Source organism: Protopterus annectens, chromosome 3.part1 (assembly GCF_019279795.1).
Source record: "Protopterus annectens isolate FY-2018-M chromosome 3.part1, PAN1.0, whole genome shotgun sequence".
Lineage (NCBI taxonomy): Eukaryota > Metazoa > Chordata > Ceratodontiformes > Protopteridae > Protopterus > Protopterus annectens.
In genome coordinates, this window is record NC_056732.1 from 730834605 (window position 1) to 730857740 (window position 23136).

At 45.9% G+C, this 23136-nt stretch overlaps 1 protein-coding gene across 1 annotated transcript in view; it reads left to right on the forward strand.

Annotated features, from left to right (window-relative positions):
* CCHR3.PART1H6orf62 (chromosome chr3.part1 C6orf62 homolog) overlaps positions 1-23136 on the forward strand; it is a gene marked incomplete in the record, with an annotated part of 567964 nt that overhangs the window by 265783 nt on the left and 279045 nt on the right. Inside the window, 1 exon segment of the mRNA XM_044067089.1 lies at positions 13280-13405. Coding sequence (XP_043923024.1) covers positions 13280-13405 — 126 coding nt within the window.

Genomic DNA, 23136 nt, shown 5'->3' on the forward strand with positions numbered 1-23136 from the left:
TTACCAAGGTCATGGCAGTTGTAGCGGCCCACTTGAGGTTTCAGGGCATTCAGGTCTTCGCATACCTGGACGATTGGCTCCTCACCGCCCCCTCCAGGCATCAACTTTGCAAGCAAGAGATTTTCCTTCAGTTAATCTACTGAGTATTACAATAAACCTTACAAAGTCCTCTCTTCAGCCTGTTCAGATTCTGGACTTCATAGGGGCGAGAATAGGTTCTGTTCAGGCCAGGATATTTTTGACTCCGGACAGACTTCGGAACCTGACCCTTCATGTTTTAGTGCTTCTTCAGACTTCACCCCCAGCAGAGTTGGTCCTGAGAGCCTTGGGGTCCATGGCAGCAGCCATAAATCTAGTTCCTTGTGCATGTCTGCATATGAGAGTGTTACAGTGGACGTTACAAGTTCAGTAGTCTGTTATACCAGCCCCTAGACTTCCCAATGCCTCTAAGGAAGGTATGCAAAGCTTCTCTCATGTGGTGGCTTCATTCCCAAGATCTGCGAGAAGTACGCCCCTTTAACGCCTCTGCCCCAGCCATGGTGACCACGGATGCCTCCCATCTAGGGTGGGGGGTATTGCTTGGGCAGGACTGTCCAAGGCACGTGGAACCCAAATGAGACCGTTCAATGTTCTAGAGATGAGGGTGGTCCTTTTAGCGTTCTAGGCCCTTCATGCTTCTCTTCCTTTGGGAACTACTGCGATTCAGTCAGACAGTATGTCCGTGGACTGGTATAGCAACAAATTGGGGGGGAAACCAGGTCCTACCCACTTTGTCGAGAGGTCATGAGAGTGTGGGAATGGGCGATCTCCACCAACCGTTGTCTGATAGCAACGCACATCTTGGATTGGTCCAACATTTTGGCGGACAGACTGACCAGGACTATTCTTTTGCCTTACGAGTGGCCTCTGAACCCTTATGTAGCGGAAAAGATCTTCCTCAAGTGGGGTCAGCCTTGCTGCGCTCTCTTTGCATTGCCGTCCAACGCGAAGTGCAGTGAGATTTTTGCTCTGATTCCCCCATGGGGGAACCCCCAGAGACGCTCTTCTCCATGCTTGGCCACCTGGTCTTCTTTATGCGTAACCCCCACTTCCTGTCATGATAAAATTCTTACAGAAAGCTCGGCGGTTGGGGAGCAGGATTATCCTCGTATCCCCTTTCAGGCCTCGTCAGATTTGGTTTCCCTGCCTACAGTCTCATCTAGTAGCTCCGCCCTGGGTATTGGATCCCATTCCGGATCTCATTAGTCATCCCTCGGGAATTCTTCCCCCGAATCTGGACAGCCTCAAGCTTACTGCTTGGTTGTTCCAGTTCCATTAATTGCCAGGACTCCCGGTCTCTCTTCCCCCATTAAGTCCATTCTGGTGGCGGCACACAAGTCCTCTCTCAGGAAGGTGTACCATAGTAAATGGAAGCGTTTTTCCATTTGGGCTTCTCAGAGAAATTTGGATCCCTTTACCGGTCCTGTTCCAGCGGTGTTAGAATTTGTCTCAAATTTCCCAGCAGGGGGCCAGCTCTTCCACGGTGAAAGTTCAGCTAGCGGCTATATCCCATTTTCATGTAGGAGAAAATTCAGGTTCTCTAGTTGCTGCCAGAATTTGTAAGACCTTTATCCAAGGTACTTTTTTACTGAGACCTCTTATTAAGCATCCTTCTCCTCAGTGGGATTTGACCTTGGTTCTTCAGGCCTTAGTTGCGCCTCCATTCGAACCAGCAGCATCAGTTGATTTGAAATTCTTGTCATGGAAGACAGCTTTCCTGGTGGCTATCGCCTCAGCCAGAAGAGTGTCTGGAGCGTCAAGCCTTATTCATAGGTTCATACTAGGCTATCTGCCCTAGGGCATTTGTAAGCCTAGCCAGAATGCGTTTGGCTTTCGCCAACCATTTAAATGAATTTTACTATGCCCTTTTTCGAGGTTAGTTTACTGTGCCTCTGTCTAACAGTGACACAGAAGTGATACCCGGGGTAAACCTACGATCTCCCATCCACTCAAGATTCTTCTTGAAGAGAGTCAATGAGAGACTCTGCCTAACCTGGACTGGGATTTTATTCCAGAGTGAAGGGAGCCTCTGGGTTATGAATCTGTCCCTCCAGCATGTCCTATTTATTTCTGTGCTGAGGTTCAAGTCCCTCGAGCGCGTAGCTCTATGGGATTTGGATTTTCTGAGGTGCAGCATGTCCATTAATTCTGTGTTGGACATGGCTTTATACGTCAGGCACAGATCGCCTCTAAGCAGGTGGTATGCAACCGAGTAGAGCTGGAGTTTCTTTAACCAGGCAGCATATGGCATCTGTTTGAGCCCTTTGATCCGCTTGGTGAGGTACTTTTGGGGTCTTTCTAGTTGCTGCAGGTGTCTGGTAAGGTACATCCCAAAAGGGGCATTGTACTGAATTATGGGCCTGATGAGTAAAGAGGCACAATGACCTCCCCTGATCTAGATGTGAATCCCTTCATGATTAGGTGGGCTATATAGAATGTTTTTCTAACCACTTTGGCCACGTGGTTGTCAAATGAGAGATTGCTATCAACTTGGGTCCCCAGGTTCCTAATTACTTCTTCCGTACTTAATGGATTACCACCTATGTGGTAATTTGTGGGCAATTTGTTTTTGCCAAAGGAGGGGATGACTATACACTTTTTGGCGTTTAGCTTGAGGCCATGGCTCTGGCACCAGTTGTCTGTTTCTATGAGACCCTTTTGGGGGATGCTTGTGTCAGCTGGAGAGTTGATTATGGTGCCCAGTTTGCAGTCATCTGCGAACTTGGTCAGCCACAGTCCTTCTGAGAAATATATACAGAACAAGAGTGGTCCCAGGACTGAGCCTTGTGGGACGCCACTTGTAACTGGTTTGGAGTCTGACATGGCTCCAGCAATTCTAACCATGTGGGTTCTGTCCTTGAGCCAGTTTGCAACCCATCTAGTGACATAGGGGTTTATATTTAAGCTGGATAGCTTATCTATGATGCCCGAGTGGGGTAGTGTATCAAAGGCTTTTGCGAGGTCCAGGTAGGCTGTGTGGACCACCTTCCCCTCGTCAGTGGCCTTGGTGACTGTTTCAAAGAAATCGACCAGGATTAAGAGGCAGGATCTGCCCTTAAAGCCGAACTGGGTAGGATCCAGTGTCTGTAGGTCCCCAATATCTTTATGAGTTCCATGATGATCCTTTCCATAGCTTTGCAGACCAAGCTAGTCAGGCTTATGGAGCGATAGTTTCCAGGATCCGTTGAGGCACCACCTTTGTGGACAGGGACCACTGTTGCTGTACGCCACTCTTTGGGTACGTATCCTAAAGTAAGGCTGAGATTGAACAGTAGCTTTATGTTTGGGTTCAGCTCATCTTGGAGTTCATGTAGGACGCAGCCCGGGACACCGTCTGGTCCCATTAATGCTGTGTGTTTTGCTTTGGAGAGGGCGGTTCTTACCTGAGCATCTGAGATGTCAGAGGGGCAGCACTCTGCTGGAATAGATAATTGCTCTTTTGGTGGGGGAGGGGGGAGAAGTTTGCGCTGAACCTGTCGGCCAGGATGTTGGCAATGTCTGTGGGTTCAGTGTATTTTTTTGTCATTTTGGACTAATTCTGAGCATATCTGGGAATTCCCACCCAGGTTCCTAACATAACTAAAGAAAGCTTTGTGATTTATCTTTAGTGTCCTGTGCAATTTTTCTCTCGAAGCTGGCCTTAGATGATTTTATGAGTGTCCGTAGTTTTTTGCTAATACTGATCAGAGATGCCTTCCCTTTTTGGGATTTTGCTCTATCATGTAGTAACTTCCTTCTGTTGTATAGTTTGTTTATGACTGGTGTCCACCAGACAGGACGCCTGCCTTTGGGGGATTGGGTGTTAGTTTTATTTGGGATTGCATGATCCATGCATTCCTGAAGGTGTTCGTAGAACGCGTTTATAAAGGATTCTGCGGTCTGGGCCGTATTTTCCACAGGCCTGGGGGCTTTGAAGGATTCCACCTCGGTTTTGAGTAGTGTGAATTTTGCTTTAGAGAAGTTTTTCACTGTGGTTTTCTGGGCAGGGGGTGGGGTCGGGATGTGGATATCCAGTGAGATTAATTTATGGTCTGATCTTACCAGTGAGGGATACACTTCTGGTCTGGAGCATAGAGTCCCCATGTTGGTGATGATCGGGTCCAGTATGTTTCCCCTCTTGTGGGAGTGGTCACAAGTTGTTCCATAGCATTTGAGTTTATAAATTCTAGGAACCTTTGGGCTAGGGTGTTAAAGCTAGAATAATGCTCCCAAGTCTATGTTTGGGTAGTTGAAGTCGCCCAATATAATGGTGTTTGGAGATACCTTCATATTTTCCAATGTTTTCAGGAAGGCCGAGTGGGGTTCCTGGGTTTGGGAGGGTGGTTTGTAGCAGGCTATAAACTGGAAGGCAGTTTTACCCACTGTTGTTTGCACATGGATAGTCTCTGATGCCTCATGCTGTGCCACCAACCTGGCGGTGTGGGTATCTTTGAATATTGATCCCCCCTCCTTTTGTGGTTCGGTCCGAGTTTTGGGGCCAAAAAGCATGGTATGAGGTATAACCTGGTAGTGCTGGGGTGCTCTCGGGAGCCTTGAACCAGGTTTCTTGTTACTGCACAGATATCAATGTTCTCCATGCTAAGGAGAGTTTTGAGTGCGTGCATCTTGAGGATGTTCATCGTGCATACAGCTGCAGTCATTACAGATGGGTTCTCCTGCTGTCAGGCGGGTCCTCGGTCGGCCGAATTCCAAAGTCTAGGTCGGTTGTTGTCGCCTTCTTCCCTGATGTTAGTGCGACAGGGGTATATAAAACACAGCCGACGCCATTTTCTTCAGTCTTTTTTGCCGCGCAGTGTCCGAAGCAGAAGCAGTTCGCAAGTGCCGGTCGGCCAGCTCCTGAAATTACAAAAATTTGGAAACCGAAGTCTTCTTTAAAGCGAAACTCTTCTTGCCTCAGACCGATGTCAGACAAGTTAACAATTGTATTTCTTGTGGGAAGCAAATACCGCATAAGGATTTCCATTCCCTCTGTATTCCTTGTTTAGGCCCAGACCACGTCGTCTCGGGCTGTCGCTTTTGTGCTACTTTTAATAAGCACACTATTAAGCGTCGGGCGGAGTTTGCCCAGCACTTTTTTGGTAAAGCTTTTAACTATAAAATGTCGTCGGAGAATCCGACTACCGTTTTGTCCAAAAAACGCAAGGACAAAGACCGACACGCGAGGTCCGCGGTCTCAGACACCACGCCAAAACCGGCTACACATGGTCCAGTTCTCAGTGAGGCACCTACGCAGCCCCTGACTACCGACGACACTTCTCTGGCGGTGTCCTCTGTAACCGAGACCGCAGGTTCCTCGGCCCACACCCTGACAACAGCTACCGAAGCCACTGTGAGTGTTGAGCCTCTTAATGTGGACAGGTCTACTTCCACCCATGGTGTCTTCAGACCTTCTTCTTTCTTTTCCATCAAGGCCTTTACTAAGTCTAAATCAGCCATGCACTCCCAGAGGCCTGTTGCACAGTGCCCATCTCCAGGCCCCATGCCTAAAAAGCAGATGCTCAAAATGGCTGAGGATTTAATTACTCTTATCAGGGGTTCCCAACCCCACGGACAAGAGACCCAGAGTGGAGGAAGAATCTCCCTCTTCTGACCAGGGCTCCATTATTTCAGAACATTCTGATGAAGAGGAGCATTCGTACTCCCCTTTTGAAGATTCTGATGCAGAACAGTCCATTCCTTCTGTATCCCCCCCAGAGGATTTCTCATTCGGGGAAACCTTGCTTACCTTGAGGGAACACTTCCATTGGGAAGGCCAGGATTTTTCAGATTCAAAGAAAAGGCTTAGGGAATTTCTTCTGCTACCTCAGCACAGACCTCTGGCCATACCTCCTGTCTTGGACATACTTGATGATGTTTATTCGGAGGCTTGCCTTAATCCGGATTCCCTGCCTCCAGCCCCAGTCAAGCCTGATGGGTACTACAGAGTTCCTAACTCACACCAATTTCTTTACAAAAGCCATAATGCTGACCCAGAAACCATTTCTCATGGCCCCAAGGGAAGGAAGGCCTCTACTGCTAAGAATCCATTACCTTCCGAAAGAGAGTCTAGATCCTTAGAAAGGTGGGGAAAAAGGTATATACCTCGGCCACTCTAGCCATGAGGGCCTTAAATTGTCAGTTCCATATGCTTAAATATCAGCAGTTTCTGTTATCACAACTAAAGAATAAAATGCCACAACCTGAACAACCAGATCTGAAGAAGTTGCAGGATATGATGCATAGTGCAGAACAAGTGGGTAAGCACACCTTACAGTGTGGTTATGATGCTCTAGAGGCCTGAAATAGAGCTGCAGTTACAGGATCAGTCATTCGTAGACATGCCTGGCTTAGGGAACAAACCCTGCCTGATCATGCCAAAGCTAAATTACTAGATGCTCCTTTACAAAAGGATGTATTATTTGGTACTAATGCTGAGGAAATACTAAGGAAAATGGAAGAAAAAGCTAAGTCTCTGCAAAGTGTTAAGCCTTTTCTACAGGTACAACCACCACGTTTCAGTAGAAATTGGCCTTCAAAAAACTGGTCCTTTCCAGCCACGGACAAGCCCCAAAGAGGTAGATACAGACGCGCAAGGGGCAGAGGACAATCTCAAGGATCATATAGAGGCAGACAATGGCAACCTCCAGCATCAAGAGGTGGCGAAGACAGTGCACAGCAATACAGAAAACAAACCCAATGACTTTCCCCTTTGCATGCCAAACAAGGCTCAAGTGGCAGCGCCCTTGGGAGGAAAGCTAGCATTATTTTCAAAATTGGCATATTGTCACAAAAGACAAATGGATCCTGGACATTATAAACAGAGGCTACAGATTTCATTTTCACACACTTCCAAAAATGAGAGGCATGCCGAACCTGCCACACAATCAAAGGGCAGAGGCTCAAATACAAATTTCAAAGCTCATGGACATGAAAGCTATTCAAGAGGTACCTACTCACGAACAAGGTCAAGGTTTTTATTCCAGACTATTCCTGGTACCAAGGAAGGGAACCGATTGGAGACCCATTTTGGACTTATTCATCCTAAACACATTTCTACTCCTACCAAAATTCACGATGCTCACCTTACAGCAGCTTCTTCCCATGCTGGGCAAGGGGTCTTTGCTGGTAACATTGGACCTCAAGGAGGCATACCTGCATGTCCCAATCGGACAAAGCCGCAGAAGATACCTCAGATTTCTTGCAGGTTCAATCCACTATCAATTCTCTGCATTGCCCTTTGGCTTATCTACTCTGCCCAGAGTATTCACGAAATGCCTGGCATCAGTAATTGCCTACTGCAGACTTCAAGGGATACAAATATACCCTTATTTGGACGACTGCCTGATCCAAACGGACAGCAAACACATACTTCTGGAGCATCTGGCTTATGTAACACAGTTATTGAATTCTCTGGGATACACAGTCAACAAAGAGAAATCCAGGCTAATACCATCTCAGAAAATAATTTTCCTGGGTGCCAACTTGGACACAAACACCCAGATGGCCTATCTTACGCCAGAAAAACAGGGACAACTAACTCAGTACTTCAAGATACTAGCAAATTGTACCAGGCTAACTGCAAGGAAAATCCTGCAGGCTCTGGGATTCATGGCATCTTGCACTCTTCTAATCCCATGTGCAAAGTTGCATATGAGGAAACTTCAATGGTACCTAAAAAACCTATGGTCTCAACACAGCCACAGTTTGGAAACAATAATACCGCTAATTCCATGTTTACAAAAGGAATTTCTATGGTGGGCTCAGGCATGCCAAACAAACGCAGGTCTACCATTCTGCAAACCTCAAGCAACTCAAGTCATCACAACAGACGCCTCAGACTACGCCTGGGGGGCACACATGACAGACAGGTGCATTCAGGGCAAATGGTCCCAAAAGGAAAAGCACCTCCACATCAATCAAAAGGAAATGCTAGCAGTGATAAATGCAATTACAGCTTTCAAGTACCTCCTGCATCCAGGGCAATTATTAATAAGAACAGACAAACACCACAGTAATGTGGTACATAAACAAACGAGGAGGAACACACTCATACCCCCTCTGCAGGCTGGCCATGTCACTTTGGGGCAGGGCTCTGGAATGGCAAATCGAGCTTCAAGCACAGTACGTGCCAGGTATGGAAAACACACTGGCAGACAATCTAAGCAGAAATATGACAGACCCTCACGAATGGAAGTTGCATCCTCTAGTGTTTACAAAGATAATCCAAGCCTGGGGAAGGCCAGACATAGATCTCTTTGCGTCCCACAAAAATCACCAGTTGACAAAATTCTGCTCAAGGACATTTCATCCAAAGGCCTGGAGAGTGGATGCCCTTTCTTTCAGTTGGGCAGCACGGACAGTTTACGCCTTTCCACCTCTTCCTCTACTGCCCAAGGTGCTTTTGAAAACAAGAGCAGACAGGCCAAAGATGATACTGATTGCTCCAGACTGGCCAAGACAACACTGGTACCCACTCCTGAGGAGCCTAACACATTCTTCTCCCTGGACCCTACCTCTAATGCCTCCTCTTCTGACTCAGCACAGCTACAAAACTCATCAGTCAGCTGAAAACACTCAATCTAGCTGCATGGAAAATTCCTTAACACCACAACAGACCCTACTCTCCAAGGAGGTACAGGATGTCAATTTGGAAGCCAGAAGGCCATCTACTAGAAAAGCTTACTCCGCAAAATGAAAACGGTTTTGCGCTTGGAATGAGAAATAGGACCAGGATCCTAGAAAACTGAATTTGCCTCGGATACTACAGTATCTAACTGAGCTGCTGAGCAGTGGACTATCATTCTCCTCCATCAAAATCCATGCCTCAGCCATTTCTGCAGAATACAACCCTGATCACCCTTATTCTCTCACCCACTCTTAAGACAGTTCTTCAGAGGGGCTAAGAATATAAGACCTCCAAGGAAACAGCCAACCCCAGCCTGGGATCTTAATTACATTCTAGAAAAATTAACATTGCCTCCTTTTGAACCAGCTGCCTCAACAGATTTGCAATATTTGTCCTGGAAAACAGCTTTCCTTCTGGCTATTACCTCAGCTCGTAGGGTCTCGGAATTACAAGCCCTCATGGCTGTGCAGCCCTTTCTCATCTTCCATCAGGACAGGGTTTCTCTACGAACCAACCCGTCATTTATGCCTAAGGTAGTATCCAGGGTAGCTTTGAATCATGCCATACACTTACCTACCTTTTACCCCAATCCTCAAAACAAAGGGGAAAGGCTGCTACATTCCTTAGACATCCATAGACAGCTGCGTTACTATTTGGACAGAACAAAGTCATTCAGGAAATCAGAACAACTCTTTGTGTTCTATGCTGTAGGAGCTCAAGGGAAGCCAATTTCCAAACAGACAATTTCAAAATGGATAGGCCACTGCATACGTTTTTGTTACTCCTTTCATGGTAAATCTGTGCCTGCAGGCATCAGATCCCACTCCACAAGGGCCACAGCTACCTCTGCAGCCTTCCTCAAGAGGAGTTCCCACCAAAGATATTTTGGAGGCAGCCACTTGGAGTTCGGTGCATACCTTCACTAAAAACTACCACCTACCTTTATACTCCAAAACAAGAGCAGGTTTTGCCACTGCTGTGTTGCAGGGCATTCTGGCTCCTCCTAATTCCACCTAGTGCCTACCACCCTGTGCGTAGCTTTGGGATTCTACCCATCTGTAATGACTGCAGCTGTATGCACGATGAACATAGTACAGTTTTGTACCTACCATAAATGTAGATGTTCGAGTGCTAATACAGCTGCAGTCCAGGTTTCCCTCCTTCCCCTCTTGGTACAGGCCTAGTGGCTAACTCCTCCTCATACAACCTGTTTGGGTTATCCTTCTATGGTGTATTTGCTTGCAACTACTGAATTTTGATTATATTGCATTACATGACTATACATAGATATATAAATTATGTATTGCCTTCCTACTGGGGGCACCTGACATCTGGGGCAAGAAAGACTGAAGAAAATGGCATCGGCTGTGTCTTATATACCCCTGTCGCACTGACGTCAGGGAAGAAGGCGACAACAACCGACGCTGGACCTAGACTTTGGAATTTGGCCGACCGAGGACCCGCCTGACGGCAGGAGAACCCCGTCTGTAATGACTGCAGCTGTGTTAGCACTTGAACATCTACATTTATGGTAGGTACAAAACTGTACTTTTAGACTTCTGGCGTTGAGTAGCATTACTCTTAGTTTCTTATCCCTTGTGATACCTATGGAGGTGGGTTTGTCTTTTGAACCTTGCCTAAAAAAGGCACTATGGGGGTAGCAAGATCCTTTGCCAATATCCGAAAGCCCAGGGGTGACTGGTGCAAGCCGTCCCTAGCGAAGCACTGTGGCTTGTCGAGCATGTCATCCCAGGCTCCTCTGTCTCTTCATGTAGTCCAGGGAGGTACGCCTCAGGTCATTCACACCAGCATGGACAATGAGTCATATTTGTACTTGCCTTGGAGTGACCTGAGTGCTTGTGTTGTGTGGCGGATCCTAGCGCCCGACAGGCAGCTTACCGTGACCTTCTCCTTGTTCAGCCTGGTGAGCGGGACGTCAGTGTGCCTGACGATAGAATCACCTATTACAAGTGTATCAGGTGTGTTGCTTAGCCTTAAGGGCTGTGACTGTTCGGCACACTGGCTTTGTGAGCTATGTGTTGCACGTGTTTTGTTTTGGGTAGCGGTTGCTTGGGTGTCTGCTTTGGAGGTCTCTGCTGCTTAGGCAGATTTTTATTTAGAGCCTCCGAGTATGTTTTTGTGTGTTTGGTTTGCTGTCGTGATAGGTCGGTCTATGTGAGACTGGAAGTGTAGTGAGTGTGGATACCTTCTCCTCCTGACTGGTTACGCCAGTACTGAGTTGAGAGAGCTTAGCTTCCAGTTTGGCTATATGGTTGCATCTCTCGCATATGTTGGAACTTGTTGGGAGGAGGAGAGGGTTGTCTGTGTACATGAGGCAGTTGCAACATTGCCTCAAGATTCACAGATTCACCAGCTGGACCGGAGATGACTGCCAGCTGAACTTTGGACATGCTAGAATAGTACAGGGAACTCTTTTAAAATTGAAAAAAGGGCCAATGGGAAGTAAGGTACTCAAGGGGAGTTTGTGAGGATGTAGTGCTTTTAATTTTTTAGTGTTGACTTATATAATTGCTTTAGTAAGCAAGTGACAGGCTTTAGAGTAGGAATAGGGTGTTTATTATGAGAGCTAGAGCAGTTCTAAGGGAAAAAGTGAAGAGCAGACTTTGTGGAGCCGAGAATGGTTTAAACCCAATTAAGCGGCGCTGCGCAATGCGCAACGCCGCGCTAAAGCGGGTTTTATACAGGGGGACTTGAAAGAGCTAGAAATTGGCCCAAAACGGCCAATAGACTTCCAGATTCTTGTGCTGGGAACACTCCTCCAGGGATAGATGGGCTGCTCTAAGCTCCCCACTCCCACTGGTGAACAAAGAAGACTCCTTTTATCCAAGAAAGGAAATGGGCAACACAGGAACTTTCCAAAAGTCCAGAATACAGCATAGCCTGTATTTGGACTACTCCAGGTCCAGAAAGGCGGGAAACGAGGATACTTTTTTTGTTTTATTTCTTTTTTTTGCAAACAAACAGCAGAAAAATGCAATGAATATGTAACGCAGGCTAGCGCACTTGAGTGTGTAGCCTCAACAGATAAATGCAACAGACAGGACAAACTTTAAAAGTGCAGTTGCAAAAACAACTTTAAACAGTTTAAAACAGTTAAAGTAGCAGAAATACTTGCTATTTAGCTAGATCGGATAGTCACCCAGGTAGTAGCAGGAAAAAAAACACTTATCAGGTAAGCAGTCGCTCTTTTAGCCTCTCTGCTGCTAGCACCACTCTGCAGGACCACGAGGAGCTTGGATGAGTAGTAACAAGCGCAAAAACCACGCCATAGCGGGTTTTATACAGGGGGACTTGAAAGAGCTAGAAATTGGCTCAAAACGGCCAATAGACTACCAGATTCTTGTGCTGGGAACACTCCTCCAGGGATAGATAGGCTGCTCTAAGCTCCCCACTCCCACTGGTGAACAATGAAGCCTCCTTTTATCCAAGAAAGGAAATGGGCAACACAGGAACTTTCCAAAAGTCCAGAATACAGCAAAGCCTGTATTTGGACTACTCTAGGTTAGGAAAGGTGGGAAACGATGATACTTTTTTTTTTTTCTTTTTTTGCAAACAGCAGAAAAATGCAATAAATATGTAACACAGCCCCCCCATACTTAGTTTTTCATAAGGACAGGGTGTCTCTGGTCTTACCCTTCTTTCCTTCCTAAAGTCGCTTCAGAGGCAAATATTAATCAGTCTGTTAATCTCCCAGTATTCTTCCGTAGCTTCCAAAATAAAGGGGAATACAGACTTCATTTGCTGGACGTTCACAGACAGTTATGTTTTTACTTACTTAGGTCTAAACCCTTCCGTAAGTCTGATCAGCTTTTTGTTGCCTTTGCCAAACCCTTTTTGGGGAAACCAGTTTCAAAGGTCACTCTTGCTAGATGGATCTCTCTGTATTTTACAGGCATGAAAGGAACATGGATTACCAGAACCAGCCAGGATTCTTTCTCATTATACTCATTTTATGGCTACTTCTGCATTTTGGTCCAGAGTTTCCCTGGATGATATTTGTTCAACAGCTACCTGGGCTTTCTCTCCCACTTTTATTACTCAAGTTGGATTTGGTGTCTAGAGGAAGGGTGTCTTTTGGTTCTGCAGTGCTCTGGAATATCCTTCCTTAAGGGCCTTCCAAGGCTTTTGGTAGATGGGGACACTGTCCCACAGGTTAATGACCAAATGAAGTTAACTACTTCAGAGAAAGAAGTTATGTACTCACCATAACATTCCATCTGAGTAGTTAGACTTCAGTTGTCAGCAACCTTCCCTCCCTCTTTCCCCCTGACCTTGGTGGTTTACGTATGTTTTTGGGCTCAGTGTTCTGGGTCTGGTGAGCCTAGTTTATGTATTCAGGTCAGGTTGTCTCTTGGGTTGATGTGTGTCACGCTGTGGGTGGCAAACTTGATTTGAGGGTTGAAAGGAGGTTGCAGTGTAGTATGGGTAAGGGGGAGGAGCTTGGAGCTCTGATCTTAGCTTGGAAAGCTGACTGAACTGATCCGTATCGGATCCGAAACCCACAGGTTGCTGACAATTGAAGTCCAACTACTCAGATGGAACGTTATGGTGAGTACATCATTTCTTTATTTCAATCTTTGAACCTTATTCTCACTTGTGTTTTGTTTATAACAGGATGTTATTGGGTGTACTCAGGAGATGGATTTCATCCTTTGGCCTCGGAATGATATAGAGAAAATAGTCTGTCTCCTGTTCTCCAGGTGGAAGGGATCTGAGGATCAGCCCTTTAGACCTGTTCAGGTATGGAGTTTATTGTCTTAAGTAATTTTTTTTGTACTTTTTGTCATTGTCATTCTTTTTGATTCTATTGTGGTGTTTTACAAGTTCTCTTGGCCAGAACAGTGGCTGGAGTACATAATTTCCATGAAACAGTGTTTTTAAGAATAACTTTGTTTGTGTGTGTGTAACGGTGTGTTGGGCTGATCTTTAAAACCTTTTTACTGTTGATTTCATAACAGCATTTTGTTTCTGTTACTGCAAATGCGTCTGTCCATGTGAATTACCAGCTGTTTGGTACTAGAGTCAAAGTAGGATGTATTGGCAAATAAGGTTTAATTGGCTCACTCAGTTTTCTCATTATCCTACCTAATTAATGACTTTAATTTGTTGTTACTCAGTGCCATACTGTTTCCATTCCTGAATTTCGTAATTTTTTAATTTCATAGCTTCATTAGAAAAACTGAATTTTGAAACTTTTGCTGCTCTGATACTTTGGATAAAAAGAAATTGACATAACACCTGTCAGCCATTTTCAGTTTGTTTGTCACCATTTTGTTTTGTGCATCTTATCTTTGAAATGTGCTGCACTGTTGGTTGCTAAATTCCGTGTAACTCTATAATTGTTTAATGTCTATTGTCCTACCAATTTCTTCCAAGGTGCATTTGCCAAGTTCCTTAGTCTTTCTCCTCTTGACTCTTCAGGGGTGCAGATGTTCATCGTGCATACAGCTGCAGTCCTCACATATGGGTTCTCCTGCCGTCAGGCGGGTCCTCGGTCGGCCAAATTCCAAAGTCTAGGTCCGGCGTCGGTTGTCGTCGCTTCTTCCCTGACGTCAGTGCGACAGGGGTATAAAAGAACCAGCCGACGCCATTTTCTTCAGTCTTTCTTGCCGCGCGGTGCCCGAAGCAGAAGCAGTTCGCAAGTGCCGGTCGGCCACCTCCTGAGATTACGAAAATTTGGAAACCGAAGTCTTCTTAAAAGCTAAGTACCCCGTTGGGGAACCTTTTCTTGCCTCAGACCGATGTCAGACAAAGTTAATAATTGTATTTCTTGTGGGAAGCAAATACCGCATAAGGATTTCCATTCCCTCTGTATACCTTGTTTAGGCCCTGACCACGAGGTCTTGGCCTGCCGCTTTTGTGCTACATTCAACAAACGCACTATTAAGCGTCGGGCGGAGTTCGTCCAGCATTATTTTGGAAAAGCATTTAACTATACTATGTCGTCGGATACTCAGACTCCGGTTTTGTCTAAAAAACGAAAAGACAAGGACCGACACTCGAGGTCCGCGGCCTCTACCGACACCACACCAAAGCCGGCTACACGTGGTCCGGTTCTCAGTGAGGCGCCTACGCAGCCCCTGCCTACCGACGACCTGCCTTTGATGGTGTCTCCTGTACCCGAGGTTGCAGGCTCCTCGGCCCACACCCCGACTACAGATACCAAAGCCACTGTCGGAGTTGAAACTCAGAATATGGACAGGTCCACCTCCACTCAAGGTGTTTTCAGACCTTCCTCTTCTTTTTCTATCAAGGCTTTCACTAAGTCTAAAGCAACCATGCACTCTAAGAGACCAGCTGCACAGGGCCCATCTCCAGACCCCATGCCTAAGAAACAGATGCTTAAAATGGCTGAGGATTTAATTACTCTTATCAGAGGTTCACAGCCCCCTCCAGACAAAAGGCCTAGAGTGGAGGAAGATTCCTCCTCCTCTGATCAGGGCTCCATTATTTCAGAGCACTCTGATGATCAGGAACATTCTTACTCCCCTTTTGAAGACTCTGATGTGGAGCCGTCCATTCCTTCTGTATCCCCCCCCCCCCCCCCCGAGGATTACTCATTTGGGGAAACTTTGCATACCTTAAGGGAACACTTCCACTGGAAAGGCCAGGATTATTCTGATTCCAAGAAAAGGCTCAGGGAATTTCTCTTGCTTCCTCAGCACAGGCCTTTGGCTAAACCTCCTGTCTTGGACATTCTAGATGATGTTTACTCTGAGGCCTGCCTTAACCCGGATTTTCTACCTCCAGCTCCAGTTAAGCCTGACAGGTACTACAGGGTCCCTGACTCACACCAATTTCTATACAAGAGCCATGCTGCTGACCCAGAAACCATCTCACAGGGCCCCAAGGGAGTTAAGGCCTCCATTGCTAAAAATCCTTTGCCTTCCGAGAGAGATTCCAGATCCTTAGAAAGGTGGGGAAAAAAGGTATATACCTTGGCTACCTTATCTATGAGGGCCTTAAACTGTCAGTTTCATATGCTAAAATACCAACAGTTTATGTTATCACAATTGAAAAGTAAAATGTCACAACCTGAACAACCAGATTTGAAGGAGTTGCAGGACTTGATACATAGTGCAGAGCAAGTGGGTAAGCATACCTTACAATGTGGTTTTGATGCTCTAGAGGTCTCATGCAGAGCTGCTGTTACAGGATCAGTCATACGTAGGCATGCCTGGCTTAAGGAGCAAATCTTCCCTGATCATGTCAAAGCTAAATTACTAGACGCTCCTCTTCAAAAGGATGTACTATTTGGTTCTAATGCTGAGGAGGTAGTAAGGAAAATGGAGGAAAAGGCTAAATCAATGCAAACTGTGAAAGAATTTCTACAGGTACAACCCCCACGTTTTAGTAGAAATTGGCCTTCCAAAAACTGGTCCTTTCCTGCCACAGACAGACCCCAAAGAGGCAGATACAGGCGCCGAGGGGCAGAGGACAATCCCAAGGATCGTGCAGAGGCAGACAATGGCAAGCTCCTACACAAAGAGGTGGTGAGGACAACTCAGTCTATCAGAAAGCAAACGCAATGACTTTCCACTTTGCATGCCAACCAGATCTCAAATGGCAGCCCCCTTGGGAGGAAAGCTGGCATTATTTTCAAAAAATTGGCATACTGTCACAAAGGACAAATGGATCCTGGACATTATAAACAGAGGCTACAAATTCCATTTTCACACCCTTCCAAAAATGAGAGGCATGCCAAACCTGCCACACAATCAAAGGGCAGAGGCACAAGAGCTAATTACAGATCTCAAAAACATGAAAGCTATTCAAGAGGTACCTATGCACGAACAAGGTCAAGGGTTTTATTCCAGGCTATTTCTGGTGCCAAGGAAGGGAAAAGATTGGAGACCTATTCTGGATCTATCCATCCTAAACACATTCCTACTCGTACCAAAATTCAAGATGCTCACTCTACAGCAGTTTCTTCCCTTGCTGGGCAAGGAGTCTTGGCTGGTAACATTGGACCTCAAGGAGGTATACCTGCATGTCCCAATCAGACAAAATTGCAGAAGATACCTCAGATTTCTTGCAGGTTCAACTCATTATCAATTCTCTGCATTGCCCTTTGGCTTATCTACTGCGCCCAGAGTATTCGCGAAATGCCTGGCATCAGTAATTGCCTACTGCAGACTTCAAGGGATAGAAATATATCCCTATTTGGACGACTGCCTGATCCAAGCGGACAGCAAACACATCCTTCAGAAACATCTGGCTTATGTAATAATGTTATTGAACTCTCTGGGATACACAGTCAACAAATAGAAATCAAGACTAGTACCCTCTCGGAAGATAATTTTCCTGGGTGCCAACTTGGACACAGACACCCAGATGGCCTACCTCACGCCAGAAAAGCAGGGACAACTAATCCAATACTTCAGAACACTAGCAAATTGCACCAGGCTTACTGCAAGGAAAATCCTGCAGGCTCTGGGATTCATGGCATCTTGCATCTTACTAATCCCATGTGCAAAGCTGCATATGAGGAAACTACAATGGTACCTGAAAAACATATGGTCTCAACACAGCCACAGTTTGGAAACAATAATACCACTAATTCCATGTCTGCAAAAGGAATTTCTGTGGTGGGCTCAAGCATACCAAACAAACACAGGTCTCCCTTTCAGCAAGCCTCAAGCAAATCAAGTCATCACAACAGATGCCTCGGACTACGCCTGGGGGGCGCACATGACAGATCGGTGCATTCAGGGCAAATGGTCCCAAAAAGAAAAGCACCTTCACATCAATCAAAAAGAAATGCTAGCAGTAATAAATGCTATTATAGCGTTCAATAACTTTCTAAAACCAGGTCATCTATTGATAAGAACGGACAACACCACAGTTATGTGGTACATAAACAAGCAGGGAGGGACACAGTCTTACCCCCTATGCAGACTGGCCATGTCACTTTGGAACACGGCCATGGACTTACAAATGGAACTACAAGCACAGTACTTGCCAGGCAAGGAAAACATGCTGGCAGACAACCTAAGCAGGATTATGACAGATCCACACGAATGGAAGTTGCATCCAAAAGTTTTTATAGAAATAATCCAAGAATGGGGAAGACCAGACATAGATCTATTTGCCTCCCACAAAAATCAATTGACAAAATTCTGCTCAAGGATCTTCCATCCAAAGGCCTGGAGAGTGGACGCTCTCTCTTTCAGCTGGACATCAATGACAGTTTGTCTTTGCACGTCTTCCTCTGCTGCCCAAAGTTCTATTGAAGACCAGAGCAGACAGACCAAAGATGATCCTCATTGCTCCGGACTGGCCAAGGCAACACTGGTACCCACTCCTGAGGAGCCTGACGGATTCCCCACCATGGACCCTGCCTCTAATGCCTCCTCTTCTGACTCAACACAGCTTCAAAACTCTTCACAGTCAGCTAAAAACTCTCAATCTAGCCGCATGGAAGATTCCTTAGCATCACAGCAGGCCCTACTCTCCAAGGAGGTGCAGGATGTCATTTTGGAGGCCAGAAGGCCATCAACTAGAAAAGCTTACTCCGCAAAATGGAAACGTTTTTGTGTCTGGAATGAAAAAATGAGCCATGACCCTGGAAAACTGAATTTACCACAAATGCTACAGTATTTGGCAGAACTGCTAAGCAGTGGACTTTCTCCTCCATCAAAATCCATGCCTCAGCCATTTCTGCAGAATACAACACTGATCCACCTTTATTCTCTCACCCTCTCTTAAGACAGTTCCTCAGAGGGGTTAAGAATTTGAGACCTCCAAGGAAACAACCAATACCTGCTTGGGATCTTAATTTCATTCTGGAAAAACTCACCCTACCTCCTTTTGAGCCAGCTGCTTCAGCAGATTTGCAATACTTGTCCTGGAAAACAGCTTTCTTTCTGGCTATCACCTCAGCTCGTAGAATTTCAGAATTACAGGCTTTCATGGCTGTCCAGCCTTTCATCATCCTCCATCAGGACAGAGTTTCCTTACGAACCAACCCGTCCTTTATGCCTAAAGTGGTATCCAGGGTAGCTTTAAATCAGGCCATACACTTACCTACTTTTTATCCTAATCCTCAAAACAAAGGGGAGAGATTGCTACATTCCTTGGACATCCACAGACAACTGCGTTATTTGGACAGAACAAAGCCTTTCAGAAAATCAGAACAGCTCTTTGTGGCCTATGCAGTAGGAGCTCAAGGAAAACCAATTTCCAAACAGACAATTTCAAAATGGATAGCCCACTGTATACACTTTTGCTATTCCTTTCATGGCAAAACTGTACCTACAGGCATTAGAACTCATTCCACCAGGGCCACAGCCACCTCTACAGCCTTTCTCAGAGGAGTTCCTACCAAGGATATCTTGGAAGCAGCCACTTGGAGTTCTGTGCATACCTTCTCCAAGCACTACAACTTACCATTATACTCCAAATCTAGAGCAGGCTTTGCCACTGCAGTCTTGCAGGGCATTTTGGCTCCTCCTAATTGCACCTAATGCCTACCACCCTTTTCTTAGCTTTGGGATTCTACCCATATGTGAGGACTGCAGCTGTATGCACGATGAACATAGTACAGTTTTGTACCTACCATAAATGTAGATGTTAGAGTGCTAATACAGCTGCAGTCCAGGTTTCCCTCCCTCCTTCCCCTCTAGGGGTATTCTTTTATGGTGTATTTGCTTGCAACTACTGTTTTTTTGATTATATTGCTTTGCATTATTATCTCATTTTATGTATTGCCTTCCTTCTGGGGGCACCTGACAACTGGGGCAAGAAAAACTGAAGAAAATGGCGTCGGCTGGTTCTTTTATACCCCTGTCGCACTGACGTCAGGGAAGAAGCGACGACAACCGACGCCGGACCTAGACTTTGGAATTCGGCCGACCGAGGACCCGCCTGACGGCAGGAGAACCCATATGTGAGGACTGCAGCTGTATTAGCACTCGAACATCTACATTTATGGTGGGTACAAAACTGTACTTTTCTTGTTTCCTTCATTGGTTATGTAGAATGGAGTCTGCACAAACTTCTGGTAAGAACTGAAGTTGTGGCCTTACTGCCTGCTCAGAAGAAGAATAATGTCCATGCTTGATTTGTTAGAGGTCCATCTGCTAAGTTGTAGGATTGATGATGCCCATGTTGCACAGTGCACAGTTGCCTGTTGCTCTTGCCCATTTCTCTACAGTTTTGAAAGCTTAAGTATATAAAAAAAAGAAACCATGCTATTTATGTAATTGTTTAATTGAGATTTTTCCTAACTACTTTTCACATTTTTTTCTGTTCTGTCGGCGACTGCTAGGTTTTTAGTCCCCTCATCTTTGTTGAGGTGGGCCCATCTCATGGTAATCACTGACGTCTTCTGCCACTGTGTGTGCCTTTGGAAAGTAAATCCTGTTTCTCTATAGGCACAGTAAATGTTTGATTTTGTCTTGGCAACAGCCATGCCGTGAGATCTTATCACAGGAAGTTTGTGGGATTCGGGGACATAAGGTAGATGTTCTTCGTGTTTCACTATTGCAGTCATTACATTTGGGTAATCTGCTGGCAGGTTGCCCTCAAGTCAGCCTGATTAACAAAGTTTTAGGTCCTGCATCGGTTCTAGATACTAGGCTGTCTGCCGTAGGGCATTTATAAGCCTAACCAGAGTGTATTTGGCTTCCGCCTCCCTATTATATTAGTCTACTGTGCCTCTGTAAAGTAGGTCACAGAAGGTACCCTTTTAAGATTAATTTACTGTGCCTCTGTCTAGCAGGGACACAAGAGATCCCAGGTGTGAATTTGCGATTTCTCATCCACGCGTCCAGATTTCGCTTGAAGAGGGTCAGCGAGGGGCTATGTCTAACATGAATTGGGATTCTATTCCAGAGTGAGGGGAGCCTCTGGGAAATGAATCTGTCCCTCCAGCATGTCCTATTTATTTTTGTGCGGAGGTTTAGGTCCCTGGAGCGTGTAGCTCTAAGGGACTTGTATTTTTTGAGGTGGAGCATGTCCAGTAATTCTGGGTTTGACATGGCTTTGTACGTCAGGCATAGATCGCCTCTGAGAAGGCGGTAAGCAACTGAGTAGAGCTAGAGTTTCTTTAGGCGAGCTGCATAGGACATCTGTTTGTAGCCCATGATCCTCTTGGTGAGGTACTTTTGGGGTCTCTCCAGTTGCTGCAGGTGTCAGGTTAGGTACATCCCAAAAGGGGCATTGTATTCAATTATGGGCCTGATGAGTGACGAGTAGAGGGGCACAATGACCTCTCTTGATCTAGATGCGAACCCTTTCGTGATAAGGTGGGCTATATAGAAGGTCTTTCTAACCACTTTGGCAACGCGATTATCAAAGGAGACATTACTATCTACGTTGGTCCCCAAATCTCTAATTATTTCTTCGTACTTAATGGATTACCACCTATGTGGTAATTTGTGGGCACCTTGTTTTTCCCAAAGGGGATGACTATGCACTTTTTAGCATTTAGCTTGAGGCCGTGGCTCTGGCACCAAGCCTCAGTCTCTGTGAGACCCTTTTGGAGGATGCTTGTGTCAGCTGGAGATTCGATTATGGCCCCCAGTTTGCAGTCATGTGCAAACTTTGTCAGCCATAATCCCCCCGTGTTAGCATGAACCTCAGAGAAGTATATACCGAACAAGAGAGGTCCCAGAACTGAGCCCTGTGGGATGCCACTTGTAACTGGTTTGGATTCGGACATGGCACTTGCGATTCTGACCATGTGGGTTCTATCTCTGAGCCAGTTTGCAACCCATCTTGTGATATAGGGGTTGATATTTAAGCTGGTAAGCTTATTTATGATGCCCGAGTGGGGTATTGTGTCGAAGGCTTTTGCGAGGTCCAGGTAGGCTGTGTGGACTACCTTGCCCTCACCTATGGCTTTGGTAACTTTTCAAAGAAATCAACTAGGTTTAAGAGGCAAGATCTGCCCTTAACAAAGCCAAATTGGGTAGGGTCCAGTGTCTGGAGGCTCCCAATGTCTTTGTTTGAGTTCCATGATAATACGCTCCATAGCTTTACAGACCAGACTAGTCAGGCTTATGGGGCGATAGTTTCCGGGGTCCGTTGTGGCACCACCTTTGTGGAGTGGGACCACTGTAGCTGTATGCCATTCTTTGGGTACATATCCTGTAGTAAGGCTAAGTTTGAACAGTGACTTAATGTGAGGGTTCAGTTCTTCTTGGAGCTCATGTAAAAGACAGCCTGGGACACCGTCCGGTCCCATAGATGCTGTGTTTTTTGCTTTGGAGAGGGCAGCTTTCACTTGTGCATCTGTGATGTCAGGGAGGTTACATACAGTTGGGATAGGCATTTGCTCCTTTGGGGGGAAAGGGGGGGAGAAGTTTGCGCTGAATCTGTCTGCCAGGATGTTGGCTATGTCTGTAGGTTCGGTATATTTTGTACCATTATGCAACAATTCAGGGCATGTCTGGGAGTTTCCGCCCATGTTCCTGACATAACTAAAGAAGGCCTTGTGATTATCTTTAGTGTCTAGGGCAATTTTTCTTTCGAAACTGGCCTTTGATGATTTTATGAGAGGATCGAAGTTTCTTGCTAATACTGATTAGAGATGACTTCCCTTTTTGGGATTTTGCTCTGTCATGTAGTAGCTTCCTCCTTCTGTTGTATAGCTTATTTATGGCCGGGGTCCACCAGACCGGTCTCCTGTTTTTGGAGGAGTGAGTCTTGGTTTTATTTGGGATAGCACGATCCATGCATTCCTGCAGGTGCTCATAGAATGCATTTGTAAAGGATTCTGCGGATTGGGCTGTATTATCCTCTGGCCCAGGGGCTTTGAAGGATTCCACCTCAGTCTTGAGAAGTGCAAAGTTGGCTTTTGAGAAATTCTTTATAGTGATTTCCTTGGCTGGGGGTGGGGACGGGATATGGATGTCCAGGGAAATTTGTTTATGGTCTGATCTTACCAATGAGGGGTTTACCTCTGGTGTGGAACAGAGAGTCCCCATGTTGGTGATGACCAGGTCCAATATGTTCCCTCTTGTGGAGTGGTGACAAGTTGTTCCATTGCGTTAGAGTTTATAAATTCAAGGAACCGTTGGGCGAGAGTGTTTGGGCTTGAGTAGTTTTCCCAGTCAATGTTTGGGTAGTTGAAGTCACCCAGTAACATAGTGTTTGGAGAGACCTTCATATTCTCCAGTGTTCTCAGGAATGCCAAGTGGGGTTCCTGTAATAGGGAGGGTGTTCTGTAGCAGGCTGCAAACTGAAAGGCAGTTTTGCCCGCTGTTAGTTGCACATGGATGGTTTCCGATACTTTGTGCAGTGCCACTAACCTGGATGTGTAGGTATCTTTGATGAATAATAGATACTCCCCTCCTTTTGTGCTTCGGTCCAAGTTTTGGGGCCGAAATGCATGGTATGAGTTATAACCTGCTAGTGCTGGGGTGCTTTCAGGAGCCTTATACCAGGTTTCTGCTACTGCACAGACATCGATTTTCTCCATACTGAGGAGAGCCTCGAGTGTGTGCATCTTGAGGTTTAGACTTCTG